The sequence below is a fragment of the Saccopteryx leptura genome, chromosome 3 (genome assembly GCF_036850995.1).
Source record: "Saccopteryx leptura isolate mSacLep1 chromosome 3, mSacLep1_pri_phased_curated, whole genome shotgun sequence".
Classification (NCBI taxonomy): Eukaryota; Metazoa; Chordata; class Mammalia; order Chiroptera; family Emballonuridae; genus Saccopteryx; species Saccopteryx leptura.
The window spans coordinates 166,709,701-166,730,533 of NC_089505.1; the positions used below are offsets into that span (position 1 = coordinate 166,709,701).

At 35.4% G+C, this 20,833-nt stretch overlaps 1 protein-coding gene across 5 annotated transcripts in view; it reads right to left on the reverse strand.

The window, feature by feature from the left end:
* Window positions 1-5,136: 5,136 nt before the first annotated feature.
* MTF2 (metal response element binding transcription factor 2) overlaps window positions 5,137-20,833 on the reverse strand; it is a 72,605-nt gene continuing 56,908 nt past the window's right edge. For 4 of the 5 annotated variants that reach the window (XM_066376772.1, XM_066376773.1, XM_066376770.1 and 1 more), the window contains 5 exons: window positions 20,320-20,490; window positions 15,830-15,935; window positions 15,658-15,710; window positions 15,446-15,550; window positions 5,137-11,560 (listed from right to left, as the gene is read on the reverse strand). In XM_066376772.1, the coding sequence (XP_066232869.1) occupies window positions 11,203-11,560; window positions 15,446-15,550; window positions 15,658-15,710; window positions 15,830-15,935; window positions 20,320-20,490 (793 nt within the window). In that variant the 3' untranslated portion in view covers window positions 5,137-11,202. The remainder of the gene's footprint in view (window positions 11,561-15,445; window positions 15,551-15,657; window positions 15,711-15,829; window positions 15,936-20,319; window positions 20,491-20,833) is intronic. The other variant, XM_066376771.1, reaches the window with a different exon arrangement.

Consider the following 20,833-nt stretch of genomic DNA (forward strand, 5'->3'; position numbering starts at 1 on the left):
TTTGTGGTCTCATTGTATCGCGATTTTTTTTTTTTTTTACAGAGAGAGAGAGGGACAGATAGGGACAGACAGGAACAGAGAGAGATGAGAAGCATCAATCATCAGGTTTTCATTGTGGCACTTTAGTTGTTCATTGATTGCTTTCTCATATGTGCCTTGACCGTGGGGCTACAGCAGACCGAGTAACCCCTTGCTCGAGCCAGCGACCTTGGGTCCAAGCTGGTGAGCTTTGCTCAAACCAGATGAGCCCGTGCTTAAGCTGGCGACCTTGGGGTCTCGAACCTGGGGCCTCCATATCCCAGTCTGACGTTCTATCCACTGTGCCACCGCCTGGTCAGGCTGTATTGCGATTTTTAAATTGTATATGTCTAATTTTGTATCGCGGATTCTTCACTGTATCATGGGATTTTGTGGTATATAGGTATTTTTATATATTATTTTTGCGGTAAAATAGGCAAAAGAAGTGTGGTAAAGGTTAATAATAGTGTGGGGACAGGTTTATAAGTGTGGGGTTTATAAAGCCTTAAATATATATATATATATATAGGCCCTGGCTGGTTAGCTCAGTGGTAGAGTGTCGGCCTGGCATGCAGGAGTCCCAGGTTCGATTCCTGGCCAGGGCACACAGGAGAAGCACCCATCTGCTTCTCCACCCCTCCCCCTCTTCTTCCTCTCTGTCTCTCTCTTCCCCTCCTGCAAAGATGGCCCAGGTGCTGAGGATGGCTCTATGGCCTCTGCCTCAGGCGCTAGAATGGCTCTGGTCGCAACAGAGCAACGCCCCAGATGGGTGGAGCATCGCCCCCTGGTGGGCATGCTGGGTGGATCCCTGTCGGGTGCATGCGGGCGTCTGACTGCCTTCCGTTTCCAACTTCAGAAAAATACAAAATATATATAATAAAATAAATATAAGGTTGCTACTTTATGGATTTTCACCTATCGTGGGGGGTTCTGGAACCTAACCCCTGTGATAGATGAGGGACCACTGTAATTCATTTTCTCCTTCTGTGCTTTACAGCCAGGCCCCAGGTAAAAGTAATCTCTCCCTTTGCGTAAATCCTCTTGCCACTGTGACACTTTTAAGTAGCTAAACATATAAATTATCTTCCCAGCAGAGAACACTAAATGAAGGACATAACGATATCCATTTCATATTTTCCTCCTAGTAGTATCTTGGAAAATAGGCCCTCACATATTGAGTGAGATGTTAATTCTCAACTCCAGCATGTTTACCCTGCTTCCTCATTTTGAACCAAGTTTCTCTCTCACTTAGTACTGTTTAATTTAACCTATACTTCAAGGTACAACCTAACAAATACTTCAGTCCAAATTATTCTCAATTCTCCAGAGATATACCACATATTTGGATATCTTTAATAACTTTTTTCAAATATTGCTTAAAGTCCTAACTCAAGACTGTACTATTTCCCAAAAAAATTCCATCTCTTTTAATTTATGCTCTTTCTTGCCCTAGCCCAGGGGTAGTCAACCTGGTAGTCATGGTTGAATGACTACCGCCCACTAGTGGGCATTCCAGCTTTCATGGTGGGTGGTAGCGGAGCAACCAAAGTATAAATAAAAAGATTTAATAATAGTAAGTTGTTTTATAAAGATTTATTCTGCCAAACTTAGTGAAAATCCAACATAAAGTACTTGGTAAGTAATTATTATTATTATATGCCTTAACTTGCTGTAACTGTTTTATAAATTTTATAAAGTTACTTCCCTACTTTATAAATCACTATTACTGTGGAACTGGTGGGCAGTTAGAAAATTTTACTACTAACAGAGATACAAAAGCGGGTGGTAGGAATAAAAAGGTTGACTACTCCTGCTAGTCTAACCTATCATTGCCAGTCAAAATTCTATCAACCTTCAAAACCAAATTCAAATGTAATTGCCCCTGCCCTGCTGGATAACTTGGTTGTTAAGAATGTTGATCCACGCAGAAAAGGTAATGGTTCGATTTCTGGTCAGGGCACATACGGAACAGCTCATTGTTCCTTTCTCTTTCTGTCCCCTTCCTCTGTCTCTAAAGTCAATAAATCTGCTATGAATTAACTAAAAAAAATAAGTGATTCATTTCAATAATCCCTTCCTTCATGCCTCTTAGGTTTATTTTACATTACTATTTAGTTGTATTTATGTCTTGTGTCCTCCATAATTTCAGATACCAGAGCAGGGCTCCTATTCATTTTTCTCTCATAGGTATTCGAAGCATGCTTGCTGCACTTAAGAAACAGTAACACAAATGGATTGAAAAACCATTTTCAGAAACTGAAGCATACAAAAAAATCCTGTAAAAATACTAAACTAGATTGAACTGTGTTCAATCTAGTTTTGGGACATATCTTCCCCAAAAGATATGTCCAAATCTGAAGAATGTGACATTACTGGAAAGAGGCTCTTTGCAGATGTGATCAAGGTAAGGGGATTGAGACAAATTCATCCTGGATTTAGGATGGGTCTTTAACCCAATGACTGGTATCCTTATGAGAGAAAGGAGAGGGAGATTTGACATAGAGTAAGGCTATGTATTGATAAATTGGAGGCAGGAAATGGAGTAATGCTAGCTCATAGCCAAGGAAAACCCAGGATTGCAGCTGACACCAGAAGCTAAGATGCATGGAATGGATTCTTTCAGTGCCTCCAGAGTAACCAACCTTGCCAGCACCTTGATCTCATACTTCTAACATCTAGTAGCCATAGGCAACTAATACAAATTTAGTACTTCAATTGTATATTTTTTAAAATATCCAGAAAAATAAACATTTTCAAAAATAATAGCAAAAATGAGGCTAAGAAATAATTTTCAAAATTAAAACCATATTTCACCTAAATTTATGTGAAATGGATTTTGTTTATAAATAAGCAGTGCCATATGTTAAACTAAGTTCAGTGCAACCTGTAAATGTGAAATGCCTTGTGTACAAAGCATGGTTTGGTGTGCTCCCCTCCCTAGAGCACCCCCTTGCCGTTCACCCACCCTATATAATACCCCCACAAGCCTGCACCTCCTAACTCTTAAGAGTCCCCGTTAGACTTGCAACCAGGGAGCAGTGGGCAATGACAGCTTGACCCTGGCGAACCCCCTGAAGCTGTATCCAAGGCCCCCTTTTCTCTGACTTCCCAGTGAGCCAAAGCAGCCCACCTCGTCTCTTCTCCTGTTGCTTCTTCTATTTTAGGCCCTCCTTTGTTTCACTGTCCCCAGCTTTAATAAATGTACTCTCAAAACATAAGTAAATAAAGTATGCAGTTTTAAATCATGTAAAGCCAAAGTTACACTCACATTTACTATAATTTTAAAAGTTCACGCTACTTCTAATGAGATAATCATGGTCAATAGATGAAGTTCTATTTTACTGGTATTTTCACTACAATATAAATCTTAATGTTGTTCTTAATGGAGAAAGTTCATATTATCAGTGCACTAATTTGGTATTAGGTAAAGGCCAATATTTTGCTTATTCTCTGTAAAAAATTTAATCCAGTGCTCCCCTTTAACCTTTATGCCATACTCTAATTTCTTTAATTTATACTTTTAAGTCAGAGTATGCTTAAGGAATACAAAAATAATTTAAATGAGTCTAAACGAATAATAAAGCCCTCCAACTTCAAACAGAAATGACTGCATATTTTGTTAATTTTGTTTGTTTATAACACTGGTATCTTCAATTAGCAAATAAAGTGATTGTACCAAGACTGACAACATACATATTTTCTCTAGAAAGCGCCCTAAATATAAATTACACGTTCAAACACCTGTTTATATATTAAGTACTCATTTTAAATAAAAGTACAAATTTAGTTTTAAAATGTTTTCAAATTTTTGAAAATTTCAAAATAACTTCCAAAAATATCAAGAATTCAACTCTGAGATATTTTAAATTATATCTATCACATACATGAAGTAACAACACAAGTAAGTTAATTTTACACAATTCCCTGACTTATTTAGCCAACATCAAATATTAGAAAATGCCCTGACCAGGTGGTAGCACAGTGGATAGAGCATGGGACTGGGATGTGGAGGGCCCAGGTTTGAAACCTCAAGGTCACCAGCTTGAGCATGGGCTCATCCAGCTTGAGTGCAGGGTTGCTGGCTTGAGCAAGGGGTCACTCACTCTGCTGTAGCCCCCTGGTCAAGGCACATATGAGAAAGCAATCACTGAACAACTAAGGAACCGTAGCATGCTTCTCATCTCTCACCTTTCCTGTCTGTCTCTCTCTTTGTCACACACATACACACACACAAATATATATATTATAAAATGAATTTGGTAAAACAACTATTTTCTTAGAAATTATGATCCTCTGAAACTTGACATTTTAAATTTAACTACAGTCACTAATTTTCAGCATTTATAGTACTAAAAAATTTACTATTCTAAATTCTTATATTCATTAACCTATATGGTTATGGGGATTTGTACTGAATTATTGTTCTGATTGACATACCATCTCCTCTCTATTCCTTTGGCTACTTTTATGACTATTAAATATATGCATGCACTAAAATCATGTCAATATGCTACTCTCTAAAATGATAATATTCTTAATGTGACAAGTCCATACTAGACAATACTATTTTCTCTTTCCTAGAATATACAGATGGCACGAGCAAACAAGCTCCATTTCCTAAAACTTCAGTGTATCCTTAAGGAAAAGTCTAACTTCATGGATATTCTAAGCAAGCTTTACATATTTTCAAACAGGACAGAAATTCTCACAAAATCTTGTTTGTCTCGAAGTCTGCATAGGAAAATTTCCTTACACTCACTAAATCTGTGTAGGAAATTCTATAAGGGAAAAATTTCCTTATATCCCACTAATAGTATTAAAGATAAAATATTTTTGAGGTCAAGTACTGATTATAATCCTTCACTAAGTATATATTATTAATACTGGATACTGCCATTAACATTTAACTTCAAATTACAACTTCATTTTGAACATCTTTTAATATATTTATTTACTTATATAAATTATTTACTTATAAAAATAAGGTTACATATCCAAATCAATTTATATAAACATAACAGCAATGTAATCTTTTAAAAATCATTCAAAAATGGTATTTCTCCAGCAAAAGTAAAACATCTTAAAAACTTAATTTCTTATAAAAAAATTTTTGTGGAACTTACTTTTAACTTGTTTGATATAAAAAGAACTACTATACTTTAACTTCCTGTTAAGACATTTATTCAGATATTGTCAACATTTTTTTCTTTTCAGCACTTGACATAATTAATGATGGGTTGGATAACCTTGTTTGAACTAAATAACAAAATATAAACTAGTTTTATTTAATCCTCTAGCCCAGGTCACAAACAAAAGCACTGAGGATCAAACATAAACAACATCTGCAAGAGTCAATAGAAGCCAACAGGCATATACAGACCGCCACTCACAGTATGGCTTTAAGATTGAACAAAATCCTCCAAAACACAGCTATCTGTTTGCCAGTTTCATAGCACTGATCTTGCAAATATTTCGTGTATGTTCCATGAACTCAATATTAGTGCTGCTCTTGTGATACTCGAAAACTCAGTAACACCACCAAACCAGTATTACAAGAAATGTTAAAGTAACTTCTTTAAGAAGAAAAAAAAGATAAAAATATGAATAATAAAATGGCAATAACTACATCATTATCAACAATTACATTAAATGTAAATGGTTAAATGCTTCAATCAAAAGACAGGGTTGCTAAATGGATAACAAGACTCTTAAATATGCTTTCTACAAAAGACTTCAGATCAAAAAAATACACACAGACTGAAAGTAAAGGAATGGAAAAAGATTATTTCATGAAAATGAAAACAAAACATAATAAAACAAAAAACTGGGGTAACAATACTTATATCAGACAAAATAGACTTTAAAACAAAGGTTATGAGACAAAGAAGGACCCAGCAATTCCACTTTTGGGTATTTAAGAAACCTAAACCACTAATTTAAAAAGACATATGCTTTCACATGTTTACTGCAGCATTATTTACTATAGACAAGATATGCAAGCAACCGAAGTGTCCATCAAGAGATGAATGGATAAAAAAGTAGTACATATATACAATGGAATATTACTCAGCCATGAAAAAGAATGAAATCTTGTCATCTGCTACAACACAGATGGACCTATAGAATATTATGTTGTCAGACAGAGAAAGATGAATACCATATGATTTCCCTTATATGTGGAATCTAAAATCAAAATAAACATCAAAGCAGAAACAAACTCATAGAACATTACTTTGAAGTTGCCAGATGGGTTGGGGGTAGGGGAAATGAGTAAAAAAGGGGAAAGAATTAAGAAGTACAAATTGGTAATTACAAAACAGTCATGAGGATGTCAAGTACAGCACAGGGAATATAGTCAGCAGCATTGTAATAATAATGTATGGTGTCAGATGGGTACTAGATTTATTAAGGTGATCACTTCTTAAGTTAATAAATGTTTAATCACTATGTTGTACACCTGAAATAAATGTAATATTGTATGTCAACTGTAACTGAAAAATTATTTTAAAAAATAACCACGGCCCAGGACAGTATGAATCCAAACTATACTGTGATTTTTAAGGTGCTCTTGAATTCACCATTTCCTACTTTAGAAAACCTACCTAATCTTTTACTTTGTCCATAATAAATACTAGTACACTTTCACTACAAATACCAGTAACTTATGTTTAGCTCAAAGTCACATTTCCTAATTGGGCCAGGCTAATCTCTGGCCTATCTAGTTAATCTAAGACATTAAATTTACAAAAGGGGGAGGGCATTTTAATTAAAACATAACAAAAGTGCCTGGCTTGTGGTAGCACAGTGGATAGAGTGTTGACATGGAATGCTGAGGTTGCCAGTTCGAAACCCTGGGCCTGCCCATTCAGGGCATATACGACAAGCAATCAATAGACAACTCAAGTGAAGCTACTATGAGTTGATACTTCTCATTCCTCGCACATTCCTCCTCTGTAAAATCAATAAATAAAATCTCTTAAAAAAATAAAAATAAAAAGTAAATATTAAGGAATAACATTTCTCTCAGGTAGAGTTGAACTTTGGAAAGTCACAAACTACTTTATAAGATTTTCTTGCCCTCCCATGAACCAATTTGTGTCAGTTTAGGGGGACTACATTACCTCATTGGGAAAGAATGTTAAAAAAATTAAAAAAAAAAAAAGATTGACTACCAAGGGAATAGAAATTAGACTAACAATAATGACAAAATATATATATTTGTTTTATTCAGTATGTACATTTTATCATCTGTGGAAGTTTTGTTCCATTTGTTTGCTTGCTTAAATCCAATGGAAAACTTTCCTAAATAAACATCACATTCCTTGAAGATGCTGCAGAAGTGAAGTTATTACTAAGCATCCAGCTTCAATACTCATCTCCAAGGTACGCAAGCAAAGAGGGATTTTGTTGGGTAAAAGTGAGGGGAGGGAAGGAAAAAAGACTAAGCCAGTTCACTCGCCGTCTTACTCTAATTTCAAATATCAAGACAGCATAATAGTTTGATACATCTATTTCTCCAAAGCACTGTGACATTATAACTTCAAAGTTACAATAATTACACTTGCTCCCATCTATTTGTTATTCAGAGAGCCAGTTTGCTTTCACAGCTTCTCACATCACAAAATTTCTATCAGTCAGATATCTAATTTCTTAACTGCTATTAATTAGAAAATAATCCATGAGCAGATAAAATTCTCAGTTTACATTTAACCTGTCAAGTTTTTATTTCCCTGAGGAAAAGACATGATTGATCAACTGCCACAAAAAAAAACGAAAGAGACTTGGAAGTGTGTATTCACAGAGATACTCAAATATAATTAAAGAGGAAAACATCTCCATAAAAAGAGGGCAATTTTTTTACTATGTACCAAAGTTGCATGGACATCTTCCTTTGCCATCACATCCTCATTCAAACAACTAGAACACTACATTATAAAAGTCTGCTGTAACAATAAAAGTTAGATGTTCCAATCAAAACGTATTAGTACCTAGTAGAAAATCTAGTAGCTCAAAAAACAGAATTATCCCCCACCACTGATAATAGAAATCTTCTATATACATAATATAAACCAAACTGCCCAGCTGGACATACCTTGCAAAGTAAAAGAGAGGGGTAACCTCAACTCATATATCCATATCCATGAACAACATTCACTTTTGTTGAACATTTAGTAATAAAATATACCTAGAAACATCTGACTTTATCACATTAGAATTTATAGAATAATAGATCATATTCTGATCTTGTTCAATCACCTAAGAGCCTAGGAACCCTTATCATTTATTATCAGGGTATTTAAAAAAATTTGTTTAAAACAAAAATGGAATTAAATTAATAAGGTATATTATTTTTATAGCTTTTCTTTCTGTGGCTTAGAGAACAAAGCTTTTTAGGAAAAAAATAGAAAATCCTTTGATGTGAAACCTGACACCTTCTAATGGAAGTAGAAAAAAACCATAATTGTAAAAGTCTGGGCCCCGACCAGTTGGCTCAGTGGTAGAGCATTGGCCCGGTATGCCCTGGGTTCAATTCCCAGTCAGGGCACACCGGAGAAGCGACCATCTGCTTCTCTCTCTCTTCCCCTCCTGCATCATGGCTCAATTAGAGTGAGTTGGCCCTGGGAGCTGAGGATGGCTCGATGGCCTCTGCCTCAGGCACTAAGAAGAGCTTCGTTGCTGAGCAACGCCCTAGAAGGGCAGAGCATCTCCCCCTAGTGAGCTTGTTGGGTGGATCCCATTTAGGGTGCATGCAGGAGTCTATCTCTGTCTCTCCTCCTTTCCTGAATTAAAAAAAAAAAAAAGCCCAAACTTTCTTTGAACTTCAGGGACAGCATAGAGGGAAGTATATTGTCTTTCAAGTATAAAGTATACAAGGTGGCTAAACAGGTAAGTTTTTAAGGATCATTTAAGATGAACATGCAATAATTATTACCTGGGGCACAAGAGAAAAGTAAAGGCAAAGTTTTATAAAGATAGATTCAAGTGACCATATTTACAATGGAACTGGAAAATCCTTAACTCCCTGGCTAAATAAAAGTAGTCATCTACTGCACCAGTGTGTATTTTCAAGCAAATACAGAAGCAATACTCATTAGCTCTTTAAAAAATACACACATTTAATGTAGGTCTGTTTTAATTCTAAGTAAAGCAATTCCAAAAATACAAACTGAACATCAGAGCCATGTGAACCACCATGATAAAATAAGACAGACATTCACAATAATTACTTCTAAAGACAGTTCAGCTTAATAAATCATCTTCCAAGTATGCCAAAGAGTTACTAAAAATACTGCTGGTGTTCAGTTAGAATGAAAGGACTTTGGGGAAAATGAAATAATATGACACAGGTGGAGTGAGTAAGGTTACACGGGATTTACATTTTCCATTACCCCTAGACATAAACAAACATTCAAAATCAACACAAACTCGGTGTGTTATTCAAAATATTGCAGCTGCAGGAAAGGCAACTTTAAATTAATAGCTAGGGGAAAATCAAGTTTTGGTGGAGGTAAACAGAAGTGACAGTTTTTAATTCGCACTTTCGTAAAGCTCATTTATACCTGGCCAACCAGGAACCAAATGCAGAACAATAAAGTTCTCTGCTTGTTTTGGCTATAATATGATAAAAAAAAAAAGGCCATCTTTTGAAGATGTTTAAAGAAATAAAGTAACTTTTTTTTATAAACAGTCACATAATCAATCAATGGAATAAATAAGTATTAACCCACATTTTCACCGCTCTGTAATCACTACACTTTACATATTTTTCATTTTGGCAGCAAATTCCCCAATTTTTAGGCTAAAATCCACCAATCACTATAAAGAGTAAAATGAATAGCCACCAAAATAAGAATATTCTTCTGTTTACTCTTTGGCTAAAAAAGAAAAAAACAAAATAAAACAGAAATAAACAGAAGACAACTCTAACACTGGTGATAAAAGAAACTGTTTTTTGTTTTTTTTTTTTACATGTAAAATAAAATTATCAATTTAAATCTTGGTACATTTTATAAAAGAAGAGGTAATGTGGTAATAAAACAGCAGTAACCTTGGCAGGCAACATACTGTTTGTTAACCCTGTGCAATAAAATACTTTGTTCATACTACATTTATTCAACATGACTAATAGTTACCTACAGATATTTCAGGAATCTTCACGGGACTCCTACAGACTTACTGTTAAAACTGAGAGACATTTACAATCATAATGTGTCATAAAAACTTGAAAACGTTGCTTCCTAATAGGAGATAATGTTCATATTATTTGTATGTTTTAGGTACTAAACAGCTGAGTTACAAGGACTGAAAGAGAAAAGCATTCTAAAAGCCCATGAAGAATGTTGCTCACACTCTTCTTCAGAACACACTAAACTTGTTGACACATTTCTCTTCATACATAGCAAGCAACAGCAACCAATACAAGCCTGAGAAGAAATGCTGCTGTGTAAATACTGCAACTATTCCTGAAAAAAGAATTATGGGATATATACTCCAAAGCTGCCCATTCCCATAATTTGTATTGCATAGGTCACATAATCACACACATATATATACACATGTGTGTATGTATATATATATATATATATATATATATATATACGCACATGCAAAGAATATATTAAGACGACAATGAAGTCTAGTCACAGAGCAATTTACAGGCTCAATATATTTTTTACACTTTGCTTGAAAGAAAATTTCAATATTTTACAATCTTTTAGTAGGCATTATATACACTGCACTTTATGAAATCTAGAAGGTATTGAAATAAATTTTTTCCAACATTTTGGTAACAAAACAGACAAATTTTTCAAATACTTGTGCTATCTAGCTACATGATCTGTTTGCTCTGATAACCACTAATCACGAAAACTGACTCAATGGAATATTCAGAAAAATTATCTAACACCATGCATGGGTTTGAATCATTTTTAATATCCTATCCTAAAAACAGTCTACAAATCTTAAGATTAAAAAAATTAAGTCTCTGCTCCAATTTTTAAAAGATATCTTTTTATGACAATATCCATTAACATTGACAGGTACAAGTTAAGGCTAATTCATCTTCTTTTGTGAATATTTTTATTTTCATTTTTTTTTAAGAAAGATAGTAAAAGCCAGACTCCTTAAGGGTTTTGAACTGAACCTACAATGAGAGTGCAGTGCACATAATGTTCAGTCCTACAGTCAGGATGCAGTTGCTCCTTCCCATTCCACAAGGTACTGCACCTTCCCATCGAGTGTCACCCGACGAGCCAACACTCGGTATTTTTCACCACATGCTATTCTACCTGCAGCACCAAAATAACTGGTAATGGAGTTTTTTAGATGAGTGAGTTGTAACTCTTGATCTGCTAAGTTATTCAAAATCTCTGTGTTGAGTTCATCAAATTGGTAATCCTCTTTGCCTTCATCATCTTTCACAATTTCTGAGTTCTGAGTCTGGAGTGCTCTTCTTGGAAGACGACCCCTTCTCCTCCGTAAATGTGGGATCGCAGCAGGCCAAGATCTTCCTGTTCGAGTTCTTTTTCGGGAGTCAGATAAACTATGGAAGAAAAAGGCCATTAATTGTCTACTAAGCTTATAAAGCATCCTCTGCCCACATAATATGTTCTATGATTTTTTTCTATCACTCCATTGTAAGTACATATCCTGGTGACATAAAAATGAGCCAAACCAAAACAATAAATGCTATATAAACAGATTATCACTCATCTTCATTAGATTCCATCACTTCTTGGGGCTGACCTTTGAAGAGCTTTTCTTCCTTAACTACGTTCTATTAAACTTAAAAAAATCAGAGGAAAATTTTGAATTATAAGGTTGAGTCAAATTCTTACCAAGAGAACTTAATTTGTGTCATTCAAAGCAGCAAATATTTAATAAGCGACTAGTATATATTAGAACTGTTCTATGTGCTTAAACAGATGGTAAAACTAGAATAAACGGTGTCTTATTACCAGTTCTAGGTCTAGTGAAGTAATGTAATAAACTGGAATAAGCACAAACAAGAAGGCATGGCACCCTGGGTGTAACTCTATATAATAGTGGACAAATTCAAATCTCTCTCTTTTCTAATTTTTAAAATTTACTGATTTGAGAGAGCAAAGGGAGAGGGACAGAGGAATAGAGGGAGAGAGAGGGAGAGGGAAGAAGAAATGGAAAGAGGAAGAAAGGGAGAGAGAGGGAAAGAGAGAGAATAAAAGGGGAGAGGGGGGAATGGGAAGGGGAGGGAGAAAGGGAGAGGGAGAGAGAAAATGGAAGGGGAGAGAGGGGGAGGGGGAGGGAGAGAGGAGGTAGAGTAGAGAGAAGGGGATACAGAGGGGGAAGGAAGGGAAGAAAGTGAGGGGGTGGGGGGAGGGAGAGAGGAAGAAAGAGAAAAAGAGAGAGAGAGAGAAACGTTGTTCCACTATTTATGCATTCATTGGTTGATTCTTCTATGTGCACTGACCAGGGATCAAACCTGCAACCTTGGTGTATTGGGACCAACAGAGCTACCCAGCCAAAGTCGCCAACTTCAAATCTCTTATCTTCTGTGTTCTCTTACATGAAAATATATTATGAAGCAAAGGAGCTGAACTAGTTAACCTTTGAGATCCTTTTCAGCTGAGAAATTCAAAGATTTTATGATTTTATAACAAAGGGAGAATACAGCATAAAAGCTAAATTCAAAGACATTACAATTATACTACATGGGTTAAGATCCCAGCTCTGTTATACTTGCTAAATATGCTATCTTGGAATTGTTACTTAAAATCCTCTAAGTCTCAGTTTCCTTATCTGTAAAATGGAAATAACAGGACCTACAACTCAGAAAGACTGTTTTAAGAACTAACTAAGACAATATATATAAAAAGCTTAGCACAATGCTGGGTAAAAGGTCCAAAACACAGCTCACATTATTATTCATGATTCATGTAAAAATATTACATTTAAAGCCTTTAAATACTTAGAACTTTATATATCTTACAAGAGCAGTTTTAAATTGTGAAAAAATAATTAAAGAGAAATATAAAACCTGGAACCTTGCCCAACCTGTGGTGGTGCAGTGGATAGAGCATCGACCTAGAATGCTGAGGTCGCAGGTTCGAAACCCTGGGCTTGCCCCATCAAGGCATATACAACAAGTAACCAATAAATAAAAAAATCTAAAAAAACAAACAAACAAACAAAAACCTCAGAAGCTTATAACTCTGACACCAAGTAAATAAAACTTCATAACTGATAAATCATACTTTAGGAAAAAGTTGTCTTTCTGAAGAGTTAGGTTAAATAATTTTTTTTTTTTTTTTTTTACAGAGACAGAGAGATGAGAAGCATCAATCGTTAAGGTTTTTGTTGCGACACCTTAGTTGTTCATTGATTGCTTTCTCATATGTGCCTTGACCGCGGGCCTTCAGCAGACCGAGTAACCCCTTGCTCAAGCCAGCGACCTTGGGTCCAAGCTGGTGAGCTTTTGCTCAAACCAGATGAGCCCACGCTCAAGCTGGCGACCTCGGGGTCTCGAACCTGGGTCCTCTGCATTCCAGTCCGATGCTCCATCCACTGTGCCACCGTCTGGTGAGGCAGGTTAAATAAAATATTAAGTCTACTAATGATAAAAATCCTGAATTTAAAAATCTTTTTATAGATACTGACAGAAGAATTTATGCTTTTTATTGGAACTTAGATTTTAAAAAATCAAGTCTTCCTAAAGCAAGGCACTCTAGTATATAAAAGCATAAAAAGCCTGACCTGTGGTGGCACAGTAGATAAAGCATCAACCTGGAACGCTGAGGTTACTGATTCTAAACCCCGAACTTGTCAGGTTAAGGTACATGAGAAAAACAACTACTATGAGTTGATGCTTCCCAATCCTTCCCCCAATCTCTGCCTTCCTCTCTTTCCATTCTCTATAATCAATAAATAAAATCTTAAAAAAATAAAAATTAAAGCATAAAAAGGTCTCACAGAAAACAGCACAACCTATAAACAATAGTATAACTATTTTCTCTGTGTGCACAGCAAATTTTCTAACAAATTAAAAAATTTGAATTTTTGTGCTCAGAAAAGCAAAATTATTCAAATGAGTATTACCAACCTAAGGAATCTATATAGTTGTCCCTCGCCATATCACATTTCACTTTTTGTGGTCTCACTGTATTGTGGATTTTTTTTTCTTTCGGATTTTTTTTTTTTTTTTTTTCCATTTTTCTGAAGCTGGAAACGGGGAGAGACAGTCAGACAGACTCCCGCATGCGCCCGACCGGGATCCACCCGGCACGCCCACCAGGGGGCGACGCTCTGCCCACCAGGGGGCGATGCTCTGCCCATCCTGGGCGTCGCCATGTTGCGACCAGAGCCACTCTAGCGCCTGAGGCAGAGGCCACAGAGCCATCCCCAGCGCCCGGGCCATCTTTGCTCCAATGGAGCCTTGGCTGCGGGAGGGGAAGAGAGAGACAGAGAGGAAAGCGCGGCGGAGGGGTGGAGAAGCAAATGGGCGCTTCTCCTGTGTGCCCTGGCCGGGAATTGAACCCGGGTCCTCCGCACGCTAGGCCGACGCTCTACCGCTGAGCCAACCGGCCAGGGCCCGGATTTTTAAATTGTATATGTCTAACTTTGTATTGCAGATTTTTCGCTATATCATGGAATTTTGTGGTATATAGGTATTTTTATATATTTATTATTTTAATTATTTTTGCAATAAAATGAGCATTTTCTAGTCTAAAAAATTGAAACTATAAAAAATATTAAAACATTAAAATATAAAATTGAAATAAAATACTACTGGTGAGTACCCATACAGAATTTTATATGTTCTTAAAATTACTAGGTTTAAGAGTGTAGAAAGTGCCTGACCAGGTGGTGGTGCAGTGGATAGAGGGTCAGATTGGTACGTGGATGACCCAGGTTCGAAACCCCAAGGTCGCTGGCTTGAGCACAGGCTCACCAGCTTGAGTTTGGGGTCACTGGCTCTGCTGTAGGCCCCCCCCCCCATCAAGACACATATGAGAAAGCAATCACTGAACAACTAAGGAGCTGCATCAAACAATTGATGCTTCTCACCTCTCTCCCTTCCTGTCTCTGTCCCTATCTGTCTCTGACCAAAAACAAAAACAAACCCACAAAAGTGCAGGAAGTGTTTATAAGAGTGTGGGAAAGGTTTATAAGAGTGTGAGGTGAGGAGGGTTTATAGTCTCAAAATATATATAAATAAGAAAATAAATGTAAGGTCGCTCGCTACTTTGTGGATTTTCGCCTATCTCAGGGGGTTCTGGAACCTGACCCCCATGATAGACAAGGGGCCTCTGTATATGGAATGCTTCTCAAAAGGTGAAAAAATAACTATGTATATCATTTTCAATTGGAAAAAATTTCATAAATCATCACTTCACAAAAAAAAAACCAGTCTACAGGAAATTAACAAAGGATAAGAATATAAAATATCTACCCATAATGCCTGGCAATGCTAGACGAGGTAGTTTCTTTTGCACTGGAAGCACCCGTGAAATCCACATCTGAGGTATTAGATGAATGTGCAGTTCCCTCAGTTCTCCTAGACAAAAGAATTTAAATGGTAAAACAACTATATTACATAATAGAAATACTAATTTCTCCCCAAAAGAAAATTTCCAGGGTAGGAGAAAATAACTTTCTATTTACCCTATAGAACAAGGTAAATCCAAGGTAGGATTCTCTGAAATTGATTCCTTATCCTGGAAAATAAAAAATATACATACTTAAAAAGCCTTGTTCTAAAGTAAACTAAAAAGATATTAGTTTCTCAGTAATTTCAAATATCTTTCTTCTTTGAGAATATAATATCTTATCTTACCAAAGGTAGCTCAGCAGTTTTCTGAATCATTTTTCTGGTATATGGACCAGGTGGACGACCTACAGACTTTTTCTTTTCTTTTTTTTCTATGCCATTGCTTACTTCCCTGAAACAGAAAACCATTATGTATTTAATCTCTACATAAAGAAAACAAAAAAATATAAAAAATGGAAAATATACAGTCATATTTTTACTTATATAATAATTAGGTTTTACTTATTTTTTTATATTAATGGTAATATAAAAACAACAAAATTAAATATAAGTTGAATCTAAAAGTTTGTTCCAGTGCATAAATAATACATTCTTATTTACACAAATATTTCTTGACATAAGAGATATTTACACATGAAAGGTTTAAAAAAAAGTTCTCTTTAATACATTTGTGAAAAATACATAACACCTAAAAATAAAAAAATAAAAGAAGACATCTATTTCAATGGGAGTATTCAGAAATCCTAAAAGTTCCATTATTTAAGATAAGTTACTAGGTAGGTACTTGGGGGATGTTTCAAGGATTTACTACTAAAAGTAATTAGGAATTTAGCAGTAAACCTCATAGAGCCAAGAAATATCTATGTTAAAATATAAATGCTACAAATAGAGGTTGCCTTTAGATTTATATATCTAAATTATGTATATATTCATTCTTGAATGATGCTAAATAGAAATAGAATGAAGCCCAGGGTGGCAGATGGTAAAGGAGGAAGGAATCCTTCATATCGGACAGTAAGTGAGTCACTCAAAGGAAAAAATTAGAAAGATCAAAAAAACCATTTTTGAGACATAAAAGTAAATATCAAGCAACAGCAATAAAAAAAGCAATAGTCAAGGACACCTCTAATTAATACAAGGGAAGAAGAAAAGGGCAACTATCAATATACAAAACAGCTATTTCATTTATTCAAAATTATCTATCATAAGTAGAGGATATTAGATAATAGAAATACCAAGATGTTCCCTGTGCTAAGGGTTTCACTATATAGTTAAGTGACAAATGTGTATACAAGCAAGTTAATAAAATGGGTTAAGTGCTATAAGAAAGTTATCCAGGAAATTCAATTTAAAAAACAAAAAGGAGCAATACTATTAAAAGATTGGAAAGAGGTGAATGGAGAAAAGTAGGAAAGACCACTCCTCCAGACACCAAATTAAGGTTGGGGAATAAAGGTAGAAATATAAGCAGGTGAAGCTAGAGGAACAAACCATAACTAGAACTCTCATCAACAGTCTCAAGGACAAGATGCACAACGTAACATTTTTTGAAAGATGATCAACGTAACATTTATAAAAGCCCAATCCTGGACTAAGGAGAGTACTCTCAGATTAAAAGAACTACTTCATGCCTTGGCCGGATGGCTCAGTTGGTTAGAGTTGTCTCAAAGTACAGAGGTTGCTAGTTCAATCCCTGGTCAGGGCACATACAGGAATAGATATATGTTCCTGTTTGTTTCTTTCTCTCTCTCTCTCATTCTCCTCCCTCTCTTCTTCTCACTAAAATCAATAAATAAAAATTAAAACAATAAAAAATAAATGAACCACTTCCTACACGGGACCCAGAAGGAACTAAGAATGTCTTTAAAGAAAGCTGAACCAGTATCTGGTGACACCAAATAAAAACCTGATAGCTACACAGATGGAGTATCCTATCAAAATCATGATAGGAATGAGAAAAACATTTCGTGCAAATCTTTTTCTAATTCATCATATAAGGCAATTGCTAGCAAAGGATTAATAATAAAATTTGTAAGAGATAAGAACAAATATTTTTTCCTTCAGGGAAAAAAACAATCCTGAAGTAGTAGTATCTACTTCATTACAAACTCAAATGGATTAAGAAAAACTGGTAACCCTCTGTAATTACATTTTCTTACTCCTGAAGATGACTACCTCTTATCATTTATTTGCTCCTTAAATTTCCCTCTCAGCTATCTTTGCATCTTATTTCTTCCGAGAAAACAGAAGCTGTTGGCCAATAACATTAGTCATGTTCCAAATATCAACTCTACAACGGAACCAGCATCTGCATCCACCTTCTCCTTTTTCACCCCATTTCAACAGAAAGATGTTAAGTCCCTCTATCAAAGGCTACTCCCACATTTAGGCTCTAAAATCCCTTCCCTTTTGGCTCTGAAAGACTTTTCATCTTCAATTACCTTCCCTATCTTCTATACCAATCTTTTCTTCTCCACTGGCTCATTCCTATTAGCACACCAAAAACAGGTATCAATTATCTTCCATCTATTAAAAAACCATCACTGATTATTCCCTTCCCCCTCCTTTAGCTTCCATTGCATTTGCCTATTTCCCTACACAGTAAAACTACTTCTGAGAGTTGAGTACACATACCCTTTCCACTTTCTCCCTTCTCATTCAAAATTCTTAAAGATTATATCCTTTTCCTTTATATTATCATTATTTTGAATCTCCCTATGCTCCTTATTTGTAGAAAAAAACCAGTTTTGACATGTAAATTGGTAAGGTGACTAACTTTTTTACAATGAAAAGGAGGACAAAAATAAATAGAAGAAAACAGTATCATAAATAAAATATACATATTCATTGCAATAATAATACACTATATTATAAATGCATAATGAAAACAATTGTAATATTTTATATTGTAATTATACTTACATGCCTATTAATTTTTAATAATAGTTATAAGAAAAAAGTATTCATTTAGATACAAATACGTCACATCACACGCAATGGATTGACTCTGCATTGATCGAATAGACATTTACAGATTGTAAATAATCTTACAATATCAAAAAGGAGGACATGTAGCAGGACAAGTTACGAGGGAGGATGGAACTTACAAAAGAAGGACTGTCCTCCTTAAAGGAGGACTGGTCACCTTAAAATTGGGCAGTGCTAGAATCAATCACACTTCAACCCTCTTCAATCTGCCTTCTACATTTACCTCACAAAAAATCTGTTTTTGTTAAAGTCGTTAATAATAGAATGTCATCTTATTCATTAAACATTTCCTTCTCATCTTAATCCACCTCTTTAGCTTCAATACTGTTTAATACACCAATTTTTCTTGAAATACTACCCTGTTTTGGTTTCCATGACACTAAACTTTTCTGGTTTCCTCCTATTTCACTGGTCATTTTTTCTTCGTCTCCTTCATTTATTTCACCTCTTCCAAATCTCTCAATGATATTAGGGCACTGTTTTGGGCCACAGTCTTTTCTCTCTTCTTGCTCCCTAGGTAACTTCATTCATTCTCATGGCTTCCAAATTTATAACATGTGTCCTGACTTTCTCCCAAGCTCCTGACTTAACACACCCAATTGTCTGTATCTAACATCATCATCATTTACTCCTAAGAATCTCAAACTCAATGAGTATGAAACAGAAGAATGCTTCATTCACCTTGCCAAATTCTGTTCTTTCAGATCTTAGTGACAGACACCACCACCCACCACTTACTCAAGCCAGAAATTTGGGTATTGTTTAATTTCATACCTCCCTTTCTTTTGTAAATTTAACTCATTAACAAAGCCACTGAATTCTGCTTCCAACAGAGATCCTGAATCAATTTTCTCTCCTTTAGACTGTTATCACCTACTACTGTGCACAGCAACCATTATCTATATATCTCTTACCTAGACAACTTCAGGAGTCTTAATTTTTTCTTGCTATATTCTTACCTCTACACTTATCTATTTTCCAAATAGCATCCAAAGAGGTACTTTTAAAAATAATCCAATCTGCTAACATCTTTAAATAGTTCCATTATTTACGGAAAACAACCAACAGTATGTATGAAATCTGTAAGACTCCGTATGATTATGCTTCACTCAACTTTTCCAACACTTGTTGCTACTCTCGGAGCCCTCATTCTCACCGCAAAATCCTTTGGAAGTTCCTAGAACCTGCCTCACAGCTTTCATGCTTGCTATTTCTGCTACCTGGAGTATTCTTTTCTTTGCTTCAAATTATTAGGTCATTATCATTCTTTATGTTTCAACTTAAATATGCCTTCCTTAAGTCTCCTTTAAAGTAAACCCAATCCTCTCTCTCCATCCCAGTACAGTCTAAATCTATATGCTATTTCCTAAATGAGACTAGCATAATCTGTAATTATTTTACTTGTCACCTGTCTTACCTACTATAATGGAAACCCCATCAGGACAGAAAGGAAGTCTGTCCTCTTTATTATATCCCCAGCACTTAGTAAGGAGGTGTTTGATAAATGGAATTAATGAATAAATGAGAAACAAACAAACAGGCCAGCACTTAAGCTGTTTGCTAACCAAATCAATAGGGCTTATTCCTGGAAAGCCTAAGATCTAAAATAAATGAATCAACATCTCGTATTAACTCTTTGTACCTCATCTAAGCAAAAAATTATAAAAGTAAAACAAATCAGGGTAACTACCACTTGTACTTTCAAATATACTAATGAAACTAAATAACACACATTTTAGTTACAAATGAGGCTAAAGAGAAAAACTAAGCCACAGATCAACTTTTACCTTGAATCAGATATAGGTTTGGATGCCTTTCTGCCTTTAATTTTAAATTCATGGGATGTTCCTTCAGGTTCTTTCTCTGCTTTGAAAGCCACATTTGGTGGCACAGGAGGAACACGAATTCGTAACCCAAACAAATGCTTCTTCTTCTTTATTTCTTTCCCAGACATAAACCTAAATTTTTAAAAAAATTAACTAAAAATATAAAAACTGAACACATATACATGGCAGACCCTAAACTTAACTTTTAAATATAAAGCCTTTATACATTAAAGTGCACCCAATACTACACTCTTTTCCCTTGCTTTCCTTGATTCTTATCTGCCCCAGAGCCAGACCACAGTAGATGATGGACGGATAGGGAGGGAGGGATACGATCAGAAGGAAGAAAAGATAAGAGCACATGTTCACCTTTCTTTTTTTTCCCCCCACCTTTCTTTTTAAAACATGGCATCCAACTTTTTAAAGAAAAAAAGAGTACAGAGTAGTGTCTTATTAGTCTCAATATGTTTTTCCA